The 25,550-nt window shown below is 42.0% G+C and overlaps 1 protein-coding gene across 4 annotated transcripts; it reads left to right on the forward strand.

The window, feature by feature from the left end:
- Window positions 1-77: 77 nt before the first annotated feature.
- On the forward strand, window positions 78-25,456 carry LOC309795639 (zinc finger protein 582-like). Of its 4 annotated transcripts, none has more exons than XR_014292298.1 (5): window positions 78-423; window positions 1,720-1,808; window positions 3,431-3,557; window positions 3,806-3,901; window positions 6,170-6,998. XR_014292298.1 is itself a non-coding variant. In XM_082608183.1 (5 exons), the coding sequence occupies exons 2-5, from the start codon at window positions 1,800-1,802 to the stop codon at window positions 25,041-25,043; spliced, it is 1,284 nt and encodes a 427-aa protein (XP_082464309.1). In that variant the 5' UTR covers window positions 78-423; window positions 1,720-1,799; the 3' UTR covers window positions 25,044-25,456. The 4 variants fall into 4 exon arrangements, 2 of the variants coding, with proteins under 2 accessions (XP_082464309.1, XP_082464310.1); XM_082608183.1 differs by lacking the exon at window positions 6,170-6,998 and adding an exon at window positions 23,992-25,456; XM_082608184.1 differs by lacking the exon at window positions 6,170-6,998 and adding an exon at window positions 17,452-17,554.
- Window positions 25,457-25,550: the final 94 nt, after the last annotated feature.

Below are 25,550 nucleotides of genomic sequence, written 5' to 3' on the forward strand. Positions count from 1 at the left end.
TTGGTTCCGGCCTTTAGACCTGGAGACTACGTTTCCCAGAAGACACTGCGGCGCTGGCCCAATCGCGACACATCAGCCGAGGGGCTTTGTGCGTCTGCGCTGTCTTCCGGCTCCCGAGTCCGCCGGTACGGAGGGGGAAGCTCACCTGGGGCTGCGCGGGGCGCGATCACGGGGGCAACTGGACCCGAGGAGGCGGCAGGTGAGGGGCTTCGGAGCTTGCCAAGCGCTCCGGAGTCCACGCAGGACTGGGCGCCGCGGCCGGGCGGGTCGCGGGCCTGGGAAGAACCCGAACGTCTCGCTTCATCGTCGGTCTGCGGCTTTCCCGGCTCTGGACTACACTTCCCATTGTCCCCCGCGGCGCGCGCCCTGCTTGCGCCCCCTGTCGGCGTCAGGGCTCATAGCCCGGGTCCATGGACCCCTTAGGTGGGTGTGTCTGTTGGGGGAGTCCCCACCTCCAGAAAATACTTACGGATGTTTTGCGTTTATTCTTACGCGTGCTTTTTAAAAGATCTGGGGCGAAGTCTTGTTTCATGAGATTGTCAACGAGTTGCAAGACCCCAGAAGATTTGGAACCACTAGTTTAGAAGGAGCAACTTGGAGATAATTTAGAGGATCTTGTTGAAAATTTGTCCAACCGTGGGGAAGTGGTTGAGTAAATCACCAGCCACCGCTGTAATAGACTATTTATAGATAATACAAATAATGCTTTAAAAAAAGTGGTCATAAGGAAAAAGTCCTACTACATTATATTAAGGAACACTTATCATTATTTCATTTAAACATTACTTAGAATTAAATATTTGTAACATGCCAGGCACTGTCCAAAGCTCTTTTATAAAATACTGCGGTTTTACTGATGAACTCAGGAAGTGGTTGATTGGCATCATTGTTAACACTTGGTTGTTTTCCATTCCAGTTTTGGGGGGTTTTTTTGGGGGGTGGGGGTTAGCCTGTGTGTCAGTAGGTGGGTGGGTTTGACTTCTTTTGCTGAATGTTCTCTTGTTGTACAAAGGGTCCAGTTGTGAATATATTTGTCAGTTGATGTTGTTCCACATCATTTTTGATAGTTGCTTGGCATCCATCATACGGCTGTGCCAAAAATGATTCAACCACATGCCTACTTGTGAACTGTTAGGTACTAATCTTTGGTTCTGTTTTTTCAGCAAACATTGTGCACATAGTTTTGCTCACTGTTATATCTCTGTGCAGGGGCACGTTTATGTGATGATAATGGAGTACAGGGCCTGCTCCATCTAATTTGCCCACTGCAAACATTTCTTGACTCAGGCAGGGTCCACAAAATGCTGTCTGCCAGGCCTTAGGTATGGCTGTAAGGTTCTTTGTGAGTTAGGAAGTTAGGGTAAGAGCCAGGGAGACTTCCAAAGGTATTACATTGTGGGAATGAGACAGTTAAATGCTTTGGTTCTGGGAATGTTTCATTGTGGGCTGGGCTGATGCAGATCAGGCAGGCTTTGCTCCCTGGCCTAAGGGTGGTCTTCCTTGTCCTTGGGACACCATCCTTAGTCACTGGACCAGGTCTGAGCATCCCCACCTCAGATTTGCATCAGTAACAGGGTGGAGCTGGGTAAAGCCACAGTTTGTCCCAGCTCCCTCTAATTTTGGGGGATGGGGAGGAAAGGAGGTGGGCATTTGTCACCGTGGCATTCTTGGAGCTGTGAAGCAAGCCTCGCCTCTCATGTCTGCTCTTTCCTCCCTCAGCTCTGCCATCTCAGGACTCTGCCCTTCCCTAAGAGAGAAACCAGGAGGAGGACCCATCAACCCATGAAATTTTGACAGTCATGTCCCTTGTGAGTTTTAAAATCATATAAGTATTTGCTTTCCTTATCCTGAAGCTTCCCACCTTGGTTCCATCCAAGAATCTGGTTCTCAGAGGTTCCCATTTTAGGGAATAAAAAGACCAGGCAGGGCTTCCCTGGTCGTGCAGTGGTTAAGAATCCGCCTGCCAATGCAGGGGACACGGGTTCGAGCCCTTGTCTCCGGAAAGATCCCACATGCCGCGGAGCAGCTAAGCCCGTGCACCACAACTACTGAGCCCACGTGCCACAACTACTGAAGCCCATGCACCTAGAGCCTGTGCTCCTCAACCAGAGAAGCCACTGCAATGAGAAGCCCTCACACCACAATGAAGAATAGCCCCCACTCGCCACAACTAGAGGAAGTCCGTGCGCAGCAACAAAGACCCAACACAGCCAAAAATCTAAAATTAAAAAAAAAAAGACCAGGCAGCTAGTACTCTCTCCCATAGCCCCATCCACTCTGATCAGTGCCCAGACGGATTCATTCTATATAGCATTCCACATCTTCTGTTGGCTTGGTATTTTGCTGGGAGGCCAGAGGGAGAAGAAATGCATTTCCTTACACAAAAGGAGAGCATCCCTTATAGGAACTGAGGTTTGATGATATGGTGATGGCTACGGATGAGGGATCACACACAAAAAAGCAGGGAAGCTGGTATTGGTTGGTCTCAATTTCAGTGTGGGGGGGTGACATCTCCTGTATTGACAACTGGGTGTGTAACTGAAGTTTAGCTGGGAATCTAGGAGAGATTAAGATGCCAGAATTAAGGTCCAGTTTGCAGTTGAACAGAGCATTGGAATCTTGGTCATTCTCCATCAGCTTCTTGAGTTTAAAAGCAAGTGAAGTGCAGAGCTGAGGACTGAAAGATAGATAGATGGATAGATGTTCAGATAGATCTATCCATCTATCCATCAGATAGATGGATAAATTGTTCAGAATCTGGGTAGTCATAGTTTTGGAACAGCCTTAAGAGATCTGACCTTGGAGACCTCTGCATCCAAAGGAAGAGAATGGTTGAGTCAGTTATTTCACTTGATAGAAAATTGTACAGCTAACAAAGTAATCTTCATTGAAGATTTTTCTCATGAGGAAAAATGTTTGTGATACGCTTTCACATAATGATGAGCCTACATCTTGAAGCAATTCTTGACTTAAATGAAAGTTCTGTTTTCTAAGATAGAAAATATTTTTTAATAAAACATTTTGGGGAAAGTCTACCAAAAATCGTTGGGTTTTGTTGTTGTTACTCCATAGAAGTACAAATGATAGGTTTCACATTGAGAATTTATCACATACCAAGGACAGAGTAGGCAGTGTGCTTGATTATATTGTCACAACTGAGAAACTCCATTTGGCTGGATTTTAATTTTCATCCCATAACTGAGTACAAGAGCTTTGGTTTGTAGTAAAAAGGGAAGTTCAAGAATATTTGAACATCTCTTTTACCTGTGCTCATCTTTTCCTGTCACTTGTTCACATCTAAGGCCTCCAGCCCCAGCCTTCTTTTTCACCAGAACACCCCATTCTTGCAGAGACCTCCTCCGTCTCCTCTCATCCCAGCGAAAAACATTTCCTTGAAATACACATATAACATACCTGCCTGTTGTTCCAGGGTTCAGACTTGTTCAGGGATGTGGCTGTAGTCTTCTCCCAAGAAGAATGGGAACAGCTGGCGCCTGCTCAGAGGGATTTGTACAGAGATGTGATGTTGGAGATCTATAGCAACCTGGTCTCACTGGGTAAGGCGATGTGGTCCGTTTGGAGGTTTCCCCTGGGCACATCTGTTCCTTCTTATCAATTTTGGGTGTCTTGATTGGTTAAAGGGTAGCTCTGGGGCCTGACGCTACCTCTTCCTCAGCCTTCAGGTGACTCACGTATTCCCCTGGCCCATCCTGCAACTACCTCTCCTGCTTGATAGCCAGGCCCTAGGTCTGAATTCTGGGCCCCGCACCGTAACTGCATGGCATGTTTTTTTTCTCGCATCCAGGTTTTGCCATTTCCAAACCTGATGTGATCTCCTTCCTGGAACAAGGCAGAGAGCCCTGGATGGTGGAGAAAGTAGCGACAGGAGGCCATTGCCCAGGTGAGTGAGGCATGTGTGGGGAGAGAGAACCCACTGCAGATAACTGTCTAGCTGGCTGGCGAGGAGGCAGTCCTTTCAAGTTAGAAAATTTTCCTTCCAAGTTGCCAAACTCAGAGGTCTGGTCTCAGTCATCCTCTTCCTTAGCTTATCAGCAGCATTTGACAAAAGTGGTTGTTCCTGCCTTCCTGAAACATTTACGTATATCTGGGTCATCACTACCTCTTGTTCTCACCTACCTCATTAACCATCCTCAACCTCCTTTGGTGGATCTTCTCATTTTCTGTAAAAGCTGGAGCACCCCAGGGCTCAGACTTGGGCCTCTTCTGTTTATTTCCATTCCCCAGGACCTTCTCCATGACCATGCTATAAGTACCACTCACACCTGTGCTGTCTAATATGGAGCCACTGGCCACATGTGGCCATCGAAATTTAAATTCATTACAATTAAATACTTTTGGGGTGGGGGGCATGGCGTGTGGCTTGTGGGATCTTAGTTCCCGGACGAGGGATCAAACCTGGGCCCTTGGCAGTGAAAGCATGGAGTCCTAAGTACTGGACCGCCAGGGAATCCCCTACAATTAAATACACTTTAAAATTCAGTACCTCAGTTGCACTTGCCACATTGCAGATGTTCCATAGCTGTTTTGTGGCTTGTGGCTGCAGAACTGGACAATGCAGATACAGAATATTTCCATCACTGGAGAAAGTTCTTTTGGACGACACAAATTATTACCTTCACGTTCAGCTTCTCCCTTAAAACTCCAGATACCTATATCCTACAGCCTTCTTATCAACTCCACTTGGATGTTCACCAGACACTTTGAGCTTAAGTCCAAAAGGGAGTCCTTGATCCTTCCTAACAGATGATCCTTCCCCCTTTCTTCTGCACTTCAGTAACAGGGGACTCTATTCTAATTGCTCAAGTCAAAAACTGCTGAAGCACCCTTGACTTTTCTGTCTCACACATGTATTCAGTCTGTCAGGAAATCCTGCTCACTCTGCCTTGAAATATATCCAGAATTTAACCACTTCTCACCAGCAAACAACACTGCTACCACCCACATCCCCAGCACCGCTTGGACTACTGCAGTAGCCTCCTCCCCGTGCCTCTGCCTGCACTGTTGTCCACTACAGTGCATTCTCCACACAGCAGCCAGACCGTCTCAAAACTTCAGTGAGGGTGTATCACATTTCTGCTCAAAACCTGCCCACAGGGCTTCCCTGGTGGCGCAGTGGTTGAGAGCCCGCCTGCCGATGCAGGGAACATGGGTTCGTGCCCCGGTCCGGGAAGATCCCACATGCTGCAGAGCGGCTGGGCCCGTGAGCCATGGCCTCTGAGCCTGCATGTCCGGAGCCTGTGCTCTGCAACGGGAGAGGCCACAACAGTGAGAGGCCCGCGTACCGCAAAAAAACTCCAAAAAACAAAAAAAAAACCCTGCCCACAACTTCCCATCACTCAAGAGGAAACCCAAAACCCATACCATGGCCTAGAAGGCTCTGTGTCTGTACTGTAGCCATCAGCCACACATGCTATTTAAATTTTAATTTTAACTAAAATGAAACGTAGAATTCCATTTCACAGTTGCCCTAGCCACAGTGCCAATGCTGAGTAGCCATGTGTAGCTAGTGGCTGCCGTACTGGACAGTGCAGAATAGAACATTTTCAGTATCACAGAAACGTGTGTTGGACTAAGTTGCTCTACAGAATCTCCCCTGCAGCCTCCACTCTGATTTGATTTCCTGCCGCCCTCCATGTTGCTGACGCGGTTACAGCCACACAAGCCTCTTTGCTGTTACATTAACATAGAGGTTGGCAAATGTCTTGTTTAGAGGTCCAGACAGTAAGTGTTTCAGGCTTTGCCCACTCTGTGGTCTCTGTCGTAAGTACTCAGCTCTGCCATGGGAGCACGAAAGCAGACAGTACAAGTATATGCATCCTGGCTTTGAGACATCAAGCTTATTCCTGTTTCGAGGCTTCTTCCCTTGCTGTCCCGTCTGCCTGGGGTGCTCCTGTTCTGGATGGGGGATTTCTCAACCTCAGTGGTGTTGACATTTTGAGCGGGATCATTCTTTGTTGGGGCCAGGGTGGAGGGGGTGTCATTCTATGCATCGCAGGATGTTTAGCAGCTTCCTTGGCCTCCTTTTACTTGTGAAGCCAAAAATGTCTCCAGACATTGCCAAGTGTCCCCTGGGGCGGGGGGCAAAATCTTCCCTGATTAGACCCAAAGTTACAGTGTGACACGAGACCAAAATCATGTCCATAAACAGTTTCTGCAGCATTCAAGAGAATTTCAAACGGGAAGCTAAGAACTAAGCGTTACTGATGTGGTAGATTCATCCACGTTGAAGTGGTAGTTGGCCCCTTGGATTGAGTGAGATCAGGGGTAGAGTGAACACGGGGAGAGAAGCTGTGTGCTGCCGTGTAACCTAACATATTCGTGGTTCCGAGAATTAGGACATGGGCATCTCTGGGAGGCCATTATTCTGCCTACCACACCTGAAATGTCACAGAACAGGTTTTTTTGCTTTTGTCGTTTGATTTTTGACAGCATGTGTTTGTTTGAGGTGTTCAATTTGTTTACTCCTTAGATATGTGGGTTTGTGTCATATTTAAAGAGAACTTCACCCTCTGAGGTTATGAGTCTCCTGTGATATTTTTCTAGCTTATTTATGATGAAATTTATGACCCATATGGATTTTTTCCCAGTATAAGATGATTTCATGTTGTTTTCCAGATTATTATCCACTTATTGAAACAGGATTTATCTCTTCACCACTCATGTATAAAGCCACCTTTGTCATCTGCTTTATCACCTCTGTATTTGGATCTATTTTTGGACTTTCTGTTCTAGCCCATTAATCTCTCTAACCATGTGTCTATACCATTATGGTTTTAATTTATTAAGAGTTTAAATGTTTTAAATATCTGGTAGAATTAGTCCCTCTTCATTCTTATTTTTCAGAGTTTTCCTGGCTAGTCTCATTTACTTTTCTGTCCAAACCCTAGAATCAGAATATTTGCTTTCAAAAAAAATAAAATCATGCAATTTTTCTTACTGCAATCATTGTAAATTTATAGATTAATTTGGGAGAAAACTGATTTTATTATGCGGAGTCTTCTGTTGAAGAATGTGACAGGCTTTTCCTTTCATTTATGTCCATCCCTGATTAAGGTTTTAACATTTTCTTTATATAGATCTTATATGTCTCTTATTATATTTATTCCTAGGTAATTTATATTTATTGCTGTTACTGGCATAATCTATAATATAGACTAATATGGCATTCATCCATTTTATACTCCAACTGGTTATTTTTTTATATATGACAGAAGCCATTCACATCTTCAGATGAATTTTGTAGCTAACCCAACTTACTGCATTTTCTCCTTGTTTATGACAGTTTTTTTTTTTTTTTTGATGTTGGGGGTAGGAGTTTATTAATTAATTTATTTTATTTTTGCTGTGTTGGGTCTTTGTTTCTGTGCGAGGGCTTTCTCTAGTTGTGGCAAGTGGGGGCCACTCTTCATCGCGGTGCGCGGGCCTCTAACTATCGCGGCCTCTCTTGTTGTGGAGCACAGGCTCCAGACACGCAGGCTCAGTAGCTGTGGCTCACGGGCCTAGTTGCTCCACGGCATGTGGGACCTTCCCAGACCAGGGCTTGAACCCGTGTCCCCTGCATTGGCAGGCAGATTCTCAACCACTGTGCCACCAGGGAAGCCCTTTGACAGTTTTTTATGTAACTCTCTTGAGCTTTCCAAGTATTCAATTATATCATCTGCAAATGGTGATAATGTTTTTACATTTTATACCTTGCAGGTTGTTTTCTCTTGCCTGATTAGGATGCTGATTATGTAGTACCCGCAGAACACTGTTAAGAGGGGTTTTACGTACTAATCTTGTTCTTGACCTTAATAGGAATATTTTTAGTGTCTTTCATTAAGCTTAATATCAGCCATAGGAATGAGATAGGGGTATTTTCTTAGGTTAAAGAAGATCCACCTTTTCATATTTTATTGTTTTTTTTCTTTCCATCTACAAAATCTGCATTATATGAATAGGTTTCCTAATACTGAACTCCTGATACTGAATACTGAATCTAACATTCAGGTGTTGCATTTCTTGAGCCAGTTGTGGTCATTTATAGTTTTTATGGAAAATGTTTTTTAATTTTTTTAAAGTTATGGTAAAATATACATAACAAAATTCACCTTATTAAAGTGTATAGTTCATTGGCATTTAGTACATTCACCATTATCTAGTTTCAGAATATTTTTATCACCCTGTGGTATTGTGATTTATAATAAGAAATATATATTTGTTCTTCATCCCTGTTTTTTGGCACACAAGTCTTAAAACCCTTGGAATCTCCAGAGTCATAAGTGTCTTCTTATATGCTAATTAGATGACTGGTGGCTGGGGTCTCCTGGATAGCTTCAGGATGGGGGCTGGTTGAGAGGGGAACCAATTATGTGATTAAAGGGTTGGAACTCTCAGCTCCACCCCCAACCCCAGGGAAGGGGGTGCTGGAGGTTGAGTTAATCACTGATAGCCAATGATTTGATCAATCATGCCTACACAGTGAGGTTTCCATAAAAGTCCCTGAAGTATGGGGTTCAGAGAGCTTCCAGTTTGCCGAACACATGGAGGTGCTGGGAGGGTGGTGTGCCCAGAGGTGGTATGGAAGCTCCACAGCCTTTCCCCACATCTTGCCTGATGCACCTCTTCTGTCTGGCTGGTCGTAAGTTACATCCTTTGTAATAAACTGGTAATATAGTAAGTAAACTGTTTTCCTAAATTCTGCAAGCCATTCTAGCAAATGATTAAAACCCATGGAGGGGGTTGTGGGAACTTCCATTTATGGGGGGTGGGGCACTGGTAGGGGCAGTCTTGTGAGACTGAGCCCTTAATCTGTGAGATCTGCAGAAAGATAGTGTCAGAATTGAATTTGTGGGTTACCCAATCAGTATCTACCAAAGAGATGGAGGGCTGCTTGGTGTAAGCGAAAAACCCACACACATTTGGTGACCAGAAGTGTCAGAAGTGAAGCATGGAGAGTAGAATGGTGTTGAGAGGTGTGTTTTTCCTACACACACCCCAGAAGGAAACCCATACCCGTTAAGCAGTCATTCCGCGTTCCCCCCTCCCCCCAGTGCTTGGCAACCACTAATCTGCTTTCTGTCTCTATGGATTTGCTTATTGTGGATATTTCGCATAAATCATACAATATGTGGCCTTTTGTGTCTGGTTTCTTTCACTTGGTGTGATGTCCTTAAGGCTCACCCATAATGTAGCATGTGACGGGATTTCCTCCCATTTTAAGGCTGTATCTATATGCCACAATGTTTTAATCCATTCATCTGTCAGTGGACATTTGGCTTGCTTCTACCTCCTGGCTATTGTGAATAAAGTCGCAGTGAACACGGGTGTGCAGGTATCTCTTTCAGATTCTGCTTTCAATTCTTTTGGATATATACCCCAAAGTAGAATTTCTGGATCATATGGTAATTCTGTTTTTAACTTTTTTAAGAGCCACTATACTATTTTCCATAGTGACGGCACCATTTTCCATTCCCACCAACAGTGCACAAGGGCTCCAATTTCTCCACACCCTATCAACACTTTTTTTTTTTTTAATAGTGGCCATCCTAATGGCTGTGAGGCAGTATCTCATTATAGTTTTGATTTGCATTTCTCAAATGATTAGTGATGTTGAGCATCTTTTCATACGCCTGTTGGCCATCTATATGTCTTCTTTGGAGAAACGTCTATTCAAGTCCTTTGCCCATTTTAAAATCAGGTTATTTGTGTTTTTTGTTGAGTTTAAGAGTTCTTTATATTGTCTATTAACCTCTTACCAGTTATATGGTTTGCAGATATTTTCTCCCATTCTGTAGGTTGCCTTTTCGCTGTGTTGATGTTTTTCCTTTGATGCACAGAAATTTTTAAGTTTAATATAGTCCCGTTTGTCTATTTTTGCTTTTGGTGCCTGTGCTTTTGGTACCATATCCAAGAAACCATTGCCAGATACAGTGTCATGAAGCTTTTCCCCTATGTTTTCTTCTAGTTTATAGTTTTAGGTCTTAGGTTAAGGTCTTTAATCCATTTTGAGTTATTTTTTTAAATGTGGTATAAAGTAAGGGTCCTGCTTCTTTCTTTTGCATGTGGATATCCAATTTCCTCAGCCCCATTTGTTGAAGAGCCTGTCCTTTCCTCATTATGTGGTCTTGGCATCCTTGTTGAAGATCATTTGACAATATGTATATGGGTTTACTTCTGCGCTCTCTATTCTGTTCCACTGGTTTTTATGTTTTCCTTTATGCCAGTACCACACTGTTTTGATTACTGTAGCTCTTTAATATGCTTTGAAATCAGGAAGTGAGAGAGGCCTCCAACTTTGTTCTTCCTTTTCAAGATTGTTTTGGCCATTTGGGATCCTTTGAGTTTCCATATGAGGAAACCAAAACATTTTAATGCTCAGACTATACATAAGATTTTTAGACATTATTTCATTTGTTGTTAAAAACAGTAACTACTAATGCTAAATAATCAACTTCTAAAAACTGCAGCAGATCCTATCAGGAAAATATAAAAATAATACAGAGGACCTCATTATCATTGTTGCTATTTTGCAACTTTACAAGAAGTAGAACAGAAGCCAGAAATTAGAAAATTAGTACTATCTTTATATGGTTATAGCACAATATATGATTAGAGATGGCTTAATTCAGATGAGTGCAGAGTGCTCATGGAATAAACACTGTACTCTGACCGCCATAAATCAGCAAAACTCCACTGTGTCTGATATCTGTGACAGAAAATATGGCAGTTTGGAGAGAGGAGTGCTTTTCATGGCATGTCCTTAGAGGCAGTTTTTTTTACATTGCCAAAAAGACCAAGTAATGTGTTATCACTTTAGTTCCTAAACCCAGATGTCCATTCGGGCATAGTTACATTCCCAAACTAATTTTCTTCTGTCCACCAGGCTGGCTTTAATATTCCATGGTCCACTGCAATCTTTTGGTCCCTTCTTTATAGGATGGCAGCCAGATGTTGCTAACCATTGAGTAGATGGACCACCAGTTCATAGGTAGCCATTATAATGGATGTGTTTGGAATCTGTCTTAGCACAGTTGTTAGAGCACAGTAAAGAGACCCATAAAGAGAGCTTCCCTCTTCAGCAATCAAACATGGTGTCTGAAAAAATACCTCTGCTTTTTGCTCTTTTCACTCTTTTTGTTCTTACATCTTCACGTGGTGCAAATTTTTGAGGTGATAGCAGCATCCTTCCCAGCAAATTGATACTTCACAGACTTTTCATCCTCTTGCATCATCAAAGTAATCTTGTATTCCAGTAGTTTTTGCTTAATAATTTCACAAAAAACCAATAGTGGTCTCTGATATGCTACCACAGGAAGCATATAAAGTGCCCCATATAAAGTCCCCTTTGGCCTTCTGTCTATAACTTATGAACACATTCAAAAGCACCCATTCACTTTTCCCCATAGTTCCTTGCATGAAGCTGCAACCAATTCTTTATTAACCAAAGGGGACTGATTTCTGTGATTGCAGTAAAACGGGCCACTGTATGGAAATCATGTACCAGGTGGAATCAAGATCAAACATACCATTCAGCCTTTCCTTGCAGTTTGAATAACCAGCAAAGAATATTGCTCTGGAAGAGGCCACCCCCATTAAATTTGGGCCTAATCTCCTAAACAAGGCCCTCCTTTTTCCAAGGTCCATTTTAGGCAGTGGAAAAGTCCAGGAGAGACTGGTCCAGCTGACATTAGCTCTAGCCACGGTGTTCAGCTAAACTTCAGAGACAGAAAGCATCACAGCAGATGACCACAGCTGTGTTATTACACCTTCCAGTGGACATGTGAAAATAGCCCTCCTATACCACCACACCCCCTGTCAAGCAGATGCACTGTCATGTTCCTCTGGCCAGAGAAGTATCCAGTCACCCCTCTCCATCATTTTTAAAAATCTACTTTGTTGAGGTATAATTTATATTAAATTAAATGCATGCATCTTAAGTACAATAGTTTAATGGCTACTGACAAACGTATACACTTACATGACCACCACCACAGACAATATAGAGGACATATTTATCACCCTGAAAAGTTCCCTTATGCTCTTTCCCACACAATTGCTCATACCCCCCAGCCCCTGGCAACAAATGATTTTCTTTCTGTTACTCATATGTGTCTCTTCTAGGGTTTCATAGAAACATTCATTTTTTAAAACCATGGTTCAGTGGTGATTCTGATCCACACTAACATTTTAGAACTACTCTTATAATCTCTTTGATTACCTCCTTCATCTTAATTTATGGTATTTCCTCTTTCTCTGTTCCACTCCATTTCTAATTTCTTAGTCGCATTCAAGAGCTTACAGATATTATCCTGAGTCTTAACTTTCTGGTTTTTACTATAGAAGTTACTTTTTCTGGAAAAGGAAAAAACAAATACATACTTGTTTTGTTCTTTTTCAGTATTGGAGTCCAGGTATGATACTAAGGTATTATCTCCAAAGCAGCACAGTCATGAAGTACAATCACCCCGGTGGCAGATAATGGAAAGCCTTACAAGTTATGGTTTTGAGTGCTCAAGTTTCCAAGATGATTGGGAATGCAGAAGTCAGTTTGACAGGCAAGAGGGGAATCCAGATGGACATTTGAGTCAAATGATAATCGATAATGAAGAAATGTCCACTTTTGACCAGCAAGCATCTCTTACTTTTTATCAGAAAATTCATATTGGAGAAAAACCCTATGGATATAATGAATGTAGAAAAGACTTCTGGCAAGAGGACTACCTTATTAATCATCAAGGGATTCATACTAATGAGAAACCCTACAAATGTAAGGAATGTGGGAAGGCCTTTAAATATGGCTCACGACTAATTCAACATGAGAATATTCATTCTGGCAAGAAACCGTATGAATGTAAGGAATGTGGAAAGGCCTTCAATTCTGGTTCAAATTTCATACAACATCAGCGAGTTCATACTGGTGAGAAACCTTATGAATGTAAGGATTGTGCAAAGGCCTTTAGTCGAAGCTCACAGTTGATTGAACATCAACGAATTCATACTGGTGAGAAACCCTATCAGTGTAAGGAATGTGGCAAGGCCTTCAATCGGATCTCACATCTTAAAGTACATTATAGAATTCATACTGGTGAAAAACCCTATGCATGCAAGGAATGTGCGAAGACCTTTAGTCATCGTTCTCAGTTGATTCAACATCACACTATTCACACTGGCAAGAAACTCTATGAATGTAAAGAATGTGGGAAGGCCTTTAATCAAGGCTCAACTCTTATTCGACATCAGAGAATTCATACTGGTGAAAAACCCTATGAATGTAAGGCATGTGGGAAGGCCTTTAGGGTGAACTCACAACTTAAGCAACATCAGAGAATTCACACAGGAGAGAAACCCTACCAATGTAAGGTATGTGGTAGGGCTTTCAAACGGGTCTCACATCTTACTGTACATTATAGAATTCATACGGGTGAGAAACCATATGAATGTAAGGAATGTGGGAAAGCCTTCAGCCATTGCTCACAACTGATTCAACATCAGGTAATTCATACTGAGGAAAAGCCCTATGAATATAAGGAATGTGGGAGGACTTTAAATCATGACTCAACTACCGTTCAACATCAGAGAATGCATAATAGAGAAACACAAGTGAATTTAATAAATGTAGAAAAACCTTCCATCAGCACTTATCCCTTATTAATCATCAGAGAATTTATGTTAGCAAGCAACCATATGAATGGAAATAATGGGAAGAGTCCATTAGCTTAGGCTAATCACAACTTACTCTTTATATCTTGGAGAAAGACTTGAAGAATGTAATGCAAGTGAGAATTACTTTATTCAGAGTTGTCCTTTATCCTGAGTAATAAAATTCATATTGAAGAAAAATTATATGGATGCAAATTTTTTAGACCATGATTGTCAAAGATGAAAAGGTTGGAAAAAATTTTGTCTCTAACACACACCAGAATCACATTTTCTCACCACAGTGTAATAATTTTAACAATAGCCAAGTGTGAATTTTATTGGAAATTAAAAAGAAAAAAAAAACTGCCAAATTACTCTTGGGTTAACAAGAAACTAAGTCATGCAGTTACCATCAGTGGTAATGAACAGAATGACAATGAGAGTTTTTACATGTCAAGAAATGTGTGATGTGGCTGAAGTTGCTCAGAGGAACTTTTACGGCCTTTAAGTATATGCAAAACATGAAAACCTGAAAGATAGTACTCAAATTTACTAAATGTACTATATAAGAAGCCAGAAAAGAGAATACCAAACACCCTGATGATGAATACATTAACAGAAAACAAAAACAGAAAATGATGAAATAGAAAGTGGTTATCCTACAATAATCTCATTTTTTAATTTCTTTCCGATCCAAAAGTAAACTAAATTTAGGAGACTGTTTCTTAGTTTCCAGGTTGTTTTAGATGATCTTTTATAACTTATCACAGACAGAAGGGGTTGGTTGCCTACCTAGCAGCCATACCCAATTCCCATTCCTCTTGGCAGCACCTGTGTCTTGTCTTAGAAGCTGCCGATGTCACATGCTAATTTTCAGGCCGCTTTGCAGCTCAAGATGGCCCAGATGGGGCCTCCCTGGTGGCGCAGTGGTTGAGAGTCCGCCTGCCGATGCAGGGGATACGGGTTCGTGCCCCGGTCTGGGAGGATCCCATATGCCGCGGAGCGGCTGGGCCCGTGAGCCATGGCCGCTGGGCCTGCGCATCCGGAGCCTGTGCTCCGCAACGGGAGAGGCCACAACAGTGAGAGGCCCGCATACCGCAAAAAGAAAAAAAAAAAAAAAAAAAAAAAAAGATGGCCCAGATGTTCCAGTGTATGGCCAGTATGTTCTAGGGATCCACAGGGCCTTTTGGGAAAGATCTTCCTCATTCAGAAGAGACAGATACATTAGGAAGACTCCCTCTTCTTTCATTTCTTGCTTTTAAACATTTTCCTCTGAGAACTTGATGCCTGGAGCTGCTGCAGCCATCTTGGAACCAAGAGCAGAAAAGAGAGGACCTCAAAGAAGCTGACCCAGCACCCTAACACTGAGCTATGAGGCCAATTTGGAACTGTCTCTTAGATGCCTTGTTATCTAAGAAAAATAAACCTTTATTGCTGAAGTTACTTTTAGTTGGATATTTTGTAAACTTGCAGCTGAAAGCATCCTAAATGATGTAACTTCAAATTTTATTTTATTATGATTGGTAAATGTGGCCTGAAAGTATCTACTTTTTTGTATTTAACATTTTTCTTTGTGGCTAAGTACAGGATTGATTTTTGTTTATGTTCCATAACATTGAAAAATAATGTATATTCTTTTTTGGATACTAGATTCTATTTAAGCAGTAGATTATAATGATAAAATTCTCCACATTCTTATCTAATTTGGTATACAGGATCAGAATTTCCTAAAATTGAATTTTTTAACCACAATCTTGAATATCCGGAGATTTTTTACTTTATGTTGTTTGACCTATAAAGACATATAACTTAACCCCTATTTAAGAATCATACTTTTATCACTAAACAATATCCTACTCTGCCAAGTGTAGGGGTCAACAAACCAAATCTGGCCTGCTGCCTGTTTTATAAATAAAGTTTTACTGGAACACAGTCATGTTCATTTATTTACATATTGTCTACAACAGTAGAGCTGAGTGGTTGCAACAAGGACTATGGCCACAATGCCTATATATTTCCTATCTGGCCCTCTAGATAAGAAGTTTGCCAACCTTGGCCTAGTATAATCCTTTTGGTATTTTATTTCCATACTGTGTAACACTAATAATAATGATTTATCCTCGTTTCCTTGGTATGTTTTTGCCCATCCATTTATTTTCAACCCCTGTCATTTTAGTTATTTCTTATTAAAAAAATATAGCTAATTTTTAAAATAACTCAAAATACAAATTTCTTTTTCTGTAGGGAAATTCACATTTTTATTTAGTGCAATAACTCCACCTTATTCCTTTCATTTTACTTTGTACTATTTATGTTTTCTTGGTCTTTTCCTTTCCTTATGTTCCTTTTCTCTTGCTAAATTGGAACTTCCCACTGTGCTTAGGGTAGTGGTTATCTCCCCGTTCTTAATCATTATTGGGCAGAATGAGAGCACTGTTATACTTTCTAACCCATCATTAGTTTTCTTTGTTACTGTCCTCTGAGAAGAGACCATCCTTGCTTTCTCTTTCCCTTCCTTCACAGCCTGTTCTTTAACATTTCCTCCATTTTACTAACCTAATGAAAACTCATAGTCCAAAGCTTCTAGTTTTACTCTTATTTACAGTGAGTCCCCTACATACGAACGAGTTCTGTTCCGAGAGCATGTTCGTAAGTCCAATTTGTTCATAAGTCCAACAAAGTTAGCCTAGGTACCCAACTAACACAATCGGCTATATAGTACCTACTGTAATAGGTTTATAATACTTTTCACACAAATAATACATAAAAAACAAACACAAAAATAAAAGTTTTAATCTTCCAGTTCAGTACCTTGAAAAGTATTGTAGTACAGTACAACAGCTGGCGCTTCTTACCAGTTTCATCACCACTGCTTTTACGCTTGCTTCCAGACATCCTGGGCTTAAAATAAAGATACTGTACTACTGTACTCTACACAGTACTGCACAGTAAAGTACACAAAAGCACAACCGCTTGGAGAGGATGCATACACATGACAATGCACACCAGACACATGAACTAACGTGATTGGATATGCAAATGCATGTTTGCATCTTTGAAAGTTTGCAACTTGAAGGTTCATATATAGGGGACTTACTGTATTTGAAGCTTATCTTACTTACTGCCAGACCCATTCATGATTTCCATTTAAACTTAAATATAGTATTCAGAGTAACATTCATTGCTGGCCACTGTTTTTTTACTGTTTTCCCCTGTCTTGAGGTAACAAGATTTATTTCAAATGCAATTTGGTTAGACTATTTTATTGAGTATTTATATTTATCTCAATAAATGTTACATAGTTGGTATTTTCTGAATCCTTATATGTCCAAAAGAGTTTCTTGGACCTTCACAAATTATATTTTTGGTTAGTGGAATGTTCTTGGATTATATTTTTTTTCTCAGTAATCCAGAGATGTCACTTCACTGAATTCTGGCTTCTGATCTTCTAGAAGACGAACCCAATGCTAGTCTGTTTCTCTTAGCTTATGGGGATTGTATTCATTTCCTGTTGCTGCTGTAACAAATTATCAAAACTTAGCAGCTTAAAACAACACACATTTATTATCTGGAGGTCAGAGTCTGAAACAGGTCTCAATGGGCCAAAATCAAGGTCTTGACAGGGCTGTGTTCTCTTCTAGAGGCTCTATGGGAGAATCTGTTTCCTAGCCTTTTCAGCTTCTGGAGGCTACCCACCACCTTCCTTGGTGTGGCCCCTTTCCACCTTCAAAGCCAGCAGTAGCCAGCTGAGTCTTTCACACATTGCATCGTTCTGACACTGACTCTTCTGCCTTTCTTTTCACCTTTAAGGACCCTTGTGATTATATTGGGCTCATCTGGACAACCCAGGATAATCTTGTCCTAAGGTCAGCTGATTAACAACCTTAATTCTATTTGCAACTTAATTCCCTCTTGCCATGTAAAAACATACCCACAGGTTCCTGGGATTAGGACGTAGACATCTTTGGAGGGCCATAATTCTGCCTACCACAGTAACTGCTTCCATGCCAGCATTTGGCAAGAGTTTCTTTCTATCCTTAGAATTCAGGAACTTAGCAGGGTATGTTTAAATATCTCCTGTCTTTTTTTTTAGCCCAAGATAATTTTCTTCTAAATATTGTTTATTCTCAATTGTTCTATTTTATTTCTGCTGAAAAATCTTTAATATTTTGAATAAGCAGTATATCCTCATGATTCAAAAACTTGAAGATGTAAAAGGGATGCAGTAACAACTAAAGTGTGAGATTCAACCTCTTTATGCTAACATCACTTTTAATATCAGTAATCGTAATTCCTCAAAATAACCTTGCAGTCAGATTTTCTTTGTAGGAGAAAAAATAAGACCGATGTAGAAAAGTGACTTGCTGAAAACCACAAACTACAAGTGCCTTGGAGAATGTGAGTGGCTGAGTTAGTATTTCCAGTCAGATCTCTGTGACTCTAAAATTTCCTTCCATGAAATACAAGGCCTACAGGGAAATGTTCCTCTATTTATTCCAGCCCCATATGGGTGGAATCAAGGTGGTAAACTCCTTAGAGAAAGCAATATCAGAGATAGCAGACATTTGCTTCATGACATCACAGAAGCCATGAGGCCAGATGAAAACAAAACTATATTAAGGGTAGAAACTCTGAGTTCTGGGTCTGGCTCAGGGAGAAACTGTTGCCTTGGGCAAGCTTCGAGACCTTCTGAGGGAAAGCGTCCTTCCTCAGAGAGCGGGCAGACCAGGCCATGCATATTCTAGATGAGCGCTTCAGGATGGGTAACGCTAATGCTGCAGTCCAAGGCTTCCCGAATTTCTGCAGGTACATTCCAATCAGCAAAAGGAAATGACTAACTGTGGTGTTTGGGTCAGAGCCAAGACAGGCGACAGGCGGTATCATACGATTGATAAGAAATTGTTTTGAAACCCATCTTCATGTTTTAACATTTTAGGCTGATTTTGAATTTTTCTCTATAATAATTTTGAGTTTATTTAATGTAAAAGTCATGTTTTTATCATGTTTTATGTTGTTTGTGCTTTGCTGCAGAACTTCAGGGTAATAAGAAATTTGGAGTTATTACCCTATTTGTAAAGGGGGAAAGCAAACCTGGAAGCAGTTATCACAATCCCACAGGCAACCAAACAGAAACCCACATTCATGTTATCTTAAACCTACACAGTTTCTGAACAACTCCGGTCACACTGATAGACTGAAGTAAGGTTGAGAGTCACACCAACTTTTCACACATAACCAAGGCCACACATTCTAAGACCTGCGGTCACACACAAAGACACGTCACATACAAAGCCCTCCTCGCACGGTGACGCTCCACGTCGTAGAATCCCATCCGCCACCCACGCAGAGGCAGGTGTATCCACTCACCTGCCTCTCCCCACCCTCAGTCACTGGCACCGTCTTGGGCCAAACCGTCTCACGTCACAGACCCACAGCCTCCCCTCTGTCACACACAGGCTGCCCCACAGCTCATACCCGGAGAAGTACGCAGGACAGGTCATGGCCCACAGGCAGAACTCACGGAGAAAGATTCGGTTCTGGGCGGTCAGACGAGGCCAAGGTTGAGGAGATGGAAGACCGGGCTCCGGCTCGACCAGAGGGACACGCCGAACTACACTCCCAAAATCCAACTGCGGCCGGGGCCCAATCACGGTCCGGGTTTGTCTTCCCAGCATTCTTCGGGCGACCGGCCCTCCGGCTCTGGACTACATTTCCCAGAGGGCACTGCGGTGGGGCCGCTCTCGGATGCCTCCGTGTTGTCCAGCTGAGGAGCCCAAGCTCCCTGGAGTTTAGAAGCGGGTTCGTCCGCGGAGCCTTCGCGCGTTTTAATTCCGGGCGATTGTTGCCGCGTTAGAGCGGGTCGACGTTCCGCTCCGCCCGGGGCCGGGGCCGAGCTCTTTATGGGTGGCGGGGAAGGTATTTTGGGGGTTCGGGGGTGGTGATGGGATGACCAAGTTCTGGACTACGTTTCTCAGAGACCATGGCGACAGGGAATGTGTCCAGCCACAAATGGATCCCAGCGTCTTTTCCTTAAAGATACTTAATCTGGGATTCGTAGACCCCGCAAACCACTTAAGGTTTTGGACAGTTTTGCTTTTTTTTTTTTTTTTTTTTTTTGCGTTTTCTCTTAGGAAGAGGACTATAGTTGTATGGATTCCCAAAGTTATCTGAGCCTTCCCCAGTATATTGTCAAAAAATACCAGAGCCGGACAGAATCGAAAGCTTCTTAAGGCAAACTTTATTCAGGAATTATTGCCATAGGGCGAGAGACCTTTGTCCGTAACTGGGCTCCATTCCAAATACAAGAACAAGTGGGGATTTATAGTGAAGGGGGGCGGTGTCACTGGATATACGGTTACTAAAAAAGAACCATCAAGGGTAAGAGGGAGAATCTGGCTAAAAGGTCTTAATAGGATTCTTGCTGAGGGCTGGCGAGAGTGATGAGATGTTCAGGATGGGGGCAGGTGGGGGTGTTCTTGATAAACTGACCCAGGGGAATTCTTCCTAAAACTGGACTAAATGGGTGAAGGGCAGAGCCCAAGACTGGGGCCTAGAGGAGCCTGACTAGAGTTAGTTCAGGGAGAGAGAGAGAGAGTGTGTGTGTAGAGAAAGACAGATAGAGACTGACTGATTGATATCCATTGATAAATATATCTGATACATGTCGATATAGATATCTCTCTATATATACAGATGGTCCCCAACTTACGATGGTTCAGTTTAGGATTCTTTCACTTAGCAGTGGCGAGAAAGCGACATGCATTCAGTAGAAACTCTACTTTGAATTTTTAATTTTGACCCTTTCCTGGGCTAGTGCTATGCTCTATGATGCTCTCATGATGCTGGGCAGCAGCAAGTTGCAGCTCCCAGGCAGCCAGGAAGTTCTGAGGGTAAACAATGGATACACTTACAACCAGTCTATTTTTCACTTTCAGTACAGTGGTCAATAAGTTACCTGAGATGTTCAACCCTTTATTATAAAATAGGCTTTGTGTTAGACGATTTTGCCCAACTGTAGGCTCATATAAGTGGTCTGAGCACGTTTAAGGTAGGCGAGGCTAAGCTATGATGTTCAGTAGGTGTATTAATTGCATTTTCGATTTAGAATATTTTCAACTTACCATGGGGTTATCAGGCCATAACCCCATAGTAAATTGAGGAGGATCTGTAGGTATAGATGTGTGTATATATACATACAGATTTATATATACATATATATATTTGCTAATAACTATGTAGCAAGCACTATAATATAGTAAGCACATAAGTCAGTCCTCACAGCCACACTCTGAGGTACATAATGTCACCTATCCCATTTAAAGATTAGAGAACTGAGGCATGGAGGAGTTAAGGATACTGGTGCAGTTGTCCTTCCAACCCCAGCAGTCTCACCCTGTTTACTCAATATATGTACACCACCTCTCAGAAATTTGGAACCACTAGTCTAGAACCAGATTCTGGGAAAGACCTTAAGGTCTTATCTAAAAGGAGTGCCCTACAATCAAGAATGACTGGGCAAGTCAGACTTACACGTGAATCTCATGTCCATTCATGTGGTGGATTACTCTACAGTTAATAAAAATTATGTGTGAAGAATTTTTCAGAATAAGGGAAAATGTCTGTGGTAATGTTAAACATTCACAGTGATGTATGTGTTCTCAAAAAATAATTGTATTTAAATTGCACTGTCAGAAAGAAATTTGCCGATTACATTCAAATCCTTTTTTAAATGAGTAAATCCATGGGTGTTAGGTAATTTATTTAACTAGTATTGGACTCAATACATTAAGGCTATCTGAGAAAAATTTTTTATAGTGCCCTCTTTCCCTTTCCGAGGCAAATTTGCCCTTCCCCTCAGGGTCATGTGGTCACTCAGCTCTCAAAGTCTAAAAATGTTAGTTTTTCTTATCAGGATAGCCACAAAGATGTGGCCATCAACTCCACTTGAGCAGAGTGTGTGTGGGTGGCTAATTCCCTCCCTCTCCTCCCACACATAGCCACCCAGAGGGATGTGTACAAACTGGAGAACGACAGGAGTCTCAGCTGTTGGTTAAGACCGTCCTCTCATAATTCACTATCACCTGAGCATCATGATTCCTCCATCTTGACCCTCCAGGGAAGTGCTAAAGCGTTGACTGCATTTTGGATCAACAGTTTGAGATTTGTAAAGTTGGAAATAGGTCTGAGTTGCTTCTGAAACTTCACCTTCCTGATTTTTCAAGCCATTCTCTTTACTTTGCTGTATCCACGTCCCCTCAAGGGACTGGGCATTTGGATAGCAATAGCATGACCAGGTCCCACTCATTTTCCTACATGTAAAGTTTAGCAATTCTAAGTCTAGTGTGATCGATTGTTGGGACGAGGGAATGGCTGTTGGTGGTGCAGAGACAGCAGCCTAGCAGCTGAGTGAGGCAGGGGTAAAGCCACTGCAGGGAAAAACCAACCAACCAACAAACCTCACCTGTTTGGCGTGCAGAGCTTTTCCTTCTAAACTCTTTTGTGTGTGTGTGTGTGTGGTACGCGGGCCTCTCACTGTCGTGGCCTCTCCCGCTGCGGAGCACAGGCTCCGGACGCGCAGGCTCAGTGGCCATGGCTCACGGGCCCAGCCGCTCCGCGGCATGTGGGATCTTCCCGGACCGGGGCACGAACCCGTGTCCCCTGCATTGGCAGGCGGACTCGCAACCACTGTGCCACCAGGGAAGCCCCTTCTAAACTCTCTTCTCAAAGGTTTACAGAGAAAATGAGGCTCCTTTCACATGCGATTTTTTTTTTTCACATGCGATCTTAAACTGACTTTTGTGTTAGGGCTCAGGCTAAGCTGCAAGCTTAGCTTGACTCCAAAATATGGTGGCTCAACATAAGAATTTATTTCCTAGACACTGAGTGCCAGCACCTTGAGCTCATTCTTCCCAGCTTCCAGAACTGTGAGATTTTGTTGTTTATAACTTAACCAGTCTGTGGTATTTTGTTACAGAAGCCCAAATGGAGTAAGACACCTGACATGGGTTTGGGCAAAAAAAGACACACACTCTCTCTGTCTGTCTCTCTGTCTCTCTGTCTCTCTCACCTGAACTAAAATTAGGATTGGTATTCAGGGCAAACCAGCTTCAGTACTCTTTGAGTTGGTAGCTCAAGTGTCCTTAGATTTTTGCCTGGTAATTCTGGGCTATTTTTTTCAGATCTTTGATAAAGATTTTTTGGTGTACGTTTTATGTTTTAAATGTGTTTTTATTGCAAGGGTTGCTCTGGCTTATCTTCTCCTGAAATCCTGGTTTGTTTTTTTCCTAATTTCTTAAGATCAGTATTAAGACTGTGTATGTGTGTGTCTTTTTTAAATTAGGAAGGTATTTAAATATATAAAATATGGGAAATGGGTGCTTAAAAACTGTTAGAAGGGTTACAGGAGCTGGCTCTCCAGAAATGCCTTCCAGAACGTGGCAACACTGAATCTTTGGAAGATGTGCTACCTCAGCCACAGCCAAGATGTAGAGACGCAGGAGCTGCCACTAGGACCACCACCTCCAAGTGCACATTGCCTTAGCTATGATCTGGGATCAGAAAGTAAGGCGATGAAACCACCACCACTGCCGCCACACGTACTTTGAAACTGGAGTGAAGAGGCCAGCAACCACCTTTTGATAGCCAAAGCAGCAGAAAATGTTGCTTGTATCATCTGAATATCACACAAGTGCACCTAAAGGGTGGAAACTTAGTCCCCTTCAGAGTCCTCAGTGCCAGGAGCTGGAAAATTACTTTCCCAGCCTAAGTAGAGGAAGGCCAACTAGGAGGTGGGAATGGATACTGAATGCCAGTTGACAAAACTAACTACAGTCACTGTACTTTCAATTGCTAGAATTTCTATTTAGTTCTTTGTCAGTGTCCTTTGGTTTGTTTTCCTTTCAGCAGTTAAGATTTTTGTTTCTTCCTTGATCTCTTGATGCATTTTAAGCCATACTTATGTTCTCTCTCAATATATGCTGTTATCTTGTTCTTGCTCCTGGTTTGGGCTTGTGCACTGCTCCTTGGCCAAGGGCACCCAACCTCATCCTGCGTGCTGCTCTGATGAGGTTGTGTCTGGTCCTTGCAGCCAGGGGGGCAGCTCTTCCAGGTCAGAGCCCACCTAGTATCCCATCAATGTTTCAGGCATGCACTGCTGATTGGCTGGATCCTTCCTGCTAAAGCAGGAACTCTGGGGATTTTGGAGAACAGGAACTGCTTAGTCACATTTGGGAGCTGTATGGAACACTTACTTTTTTCATAAGCATTATTTTCAGTTTAAAACTGTTTCTACTAAAGAAGCTCTAACTGACACCAGGGATTAAGCATCTCTGCTTTTTCATTATTTTTCAGATCAGGTATCCCAATGGGAGAAAACGGAAAAATTTATAAACAAAGATCCTGAGAACCCCAGTTTCCAAGATGACTGGGAATGTGAAGGCACATTTGAAACATATCACAGAAATGAGGAAGGAGGTTCCAGTCAAGTCATAATCACTCATGAAGAAATACCTGCTTTGAGACAGCAAACATCCCATAACCTGCTTCATAACATTCCACCTGGAAGTAGACCCTATGTGTGTAATGAATGTAGAAAAGGTTTTTGGCAGAAGAAATGTCTTCTTAGTCATCAGAAAATTCATACTGGTGAGAAATCTTATGAATGTCAGCAATGTGGGAAGGCTTTCCATCGCCGTTCCTATCTTCCTCAACATCAGAAAACTCATAGTGGGGAAAGACCTTATGAATGTACAGAATGTGGAAAGGCCTTTGGTTCTGTCTCACTCTTTACCAGACATCAGAGAATTCATACTGGTGAGAAACCCTATGAATGTATGGATTGTGGAAAAACCTTTGTTCGGCTCTCACAACTTAACGTACATCACAGAACTCATACTGGTGAAAAACCCTATCAATGTACTGAATGTGGAAAAGCTTTCAGTTACTTATCACTGATTATTAAACATCAGAGAATTCATACTGGAGAAAAGCCCTATGTCTGTAAGGAATGTGGAAAGGCCTTTAGAGGTATCACACAACTTAATGAACATCAAAGAATCCATACTGGTGAGAAGCCATATAAATGTAATGAATGTGGAAAGGCCTTTGGCCATCGTTCATATCTTCCTCAACATCAGAGGATCCATACTGGTAAGAAACCTTACAAATGTAAGGTTTGTGGGAAAGCCTTTAGGCAGGGCTCACAGCTTAACCACCACCAAAGAATTCATACTGGTGAGAAACCCTATAAATGTAATGAATGTGGGAAGGCCTTTAGGCAGGGCTCACAGCTTAAACAACACCAGATAATTCACACTGGTGAGAAGCCTTATGAATGCAAGGAATGTGGGAAAGCATTTAGTCAGTGCTCACAACTTACTCGACATAAGAAAATTCATTCCTAATGTATGTAAGAAATGTGGGAAGCCTTCGGGCACTCTCATCTTCCTCAACTTTAAGGAATTCATGCTATGGAAAATATCCTATAAATAAGTGAAGCAAAGACTTCACTGGTCTCATTCCTCAAGGAACATCAGGTAATTATGTACAACCTTGTGAAATGTGGAAACGCTTTTTGGTTCAACTCATGTTACATTCATCAGCAGATTCATCACCATCACATTCAACATTAAAAACCATATTAATATGATAATGTAGCAAAGCTTCCCAACACTACCTGTCAATCATTAGTAACTGGAAAATTCATCCTGGCTAGCAACCATCAAAGTAGAGAAATTTTGGAAACCCTTTAGTTTAAGCTAATTCTAACTTACATAAAAGAAAGCAAAAGAGAAAGTAATCCTGTGAATGTCAGGTATGTGGGAAGTTCTTTAGCCATAAGTCTCTTTTAATCAGAAAATTCATATTTGAAGAATGTAAGTTAAAAAAAAATCCCCGGGCTTCCCTGGTGG

This window comes from Mesoplodon mirus (assembly GCF_964341445.2).
Source record: "Mesoplodon mirus genome assembly, chromosome: 19".
NCBI lineage: Eukaryota > Metazoa > Chordata > Mammalia > Artiodactyla > Ziphiidae > Mesoplodon > Mesoplodon mirus.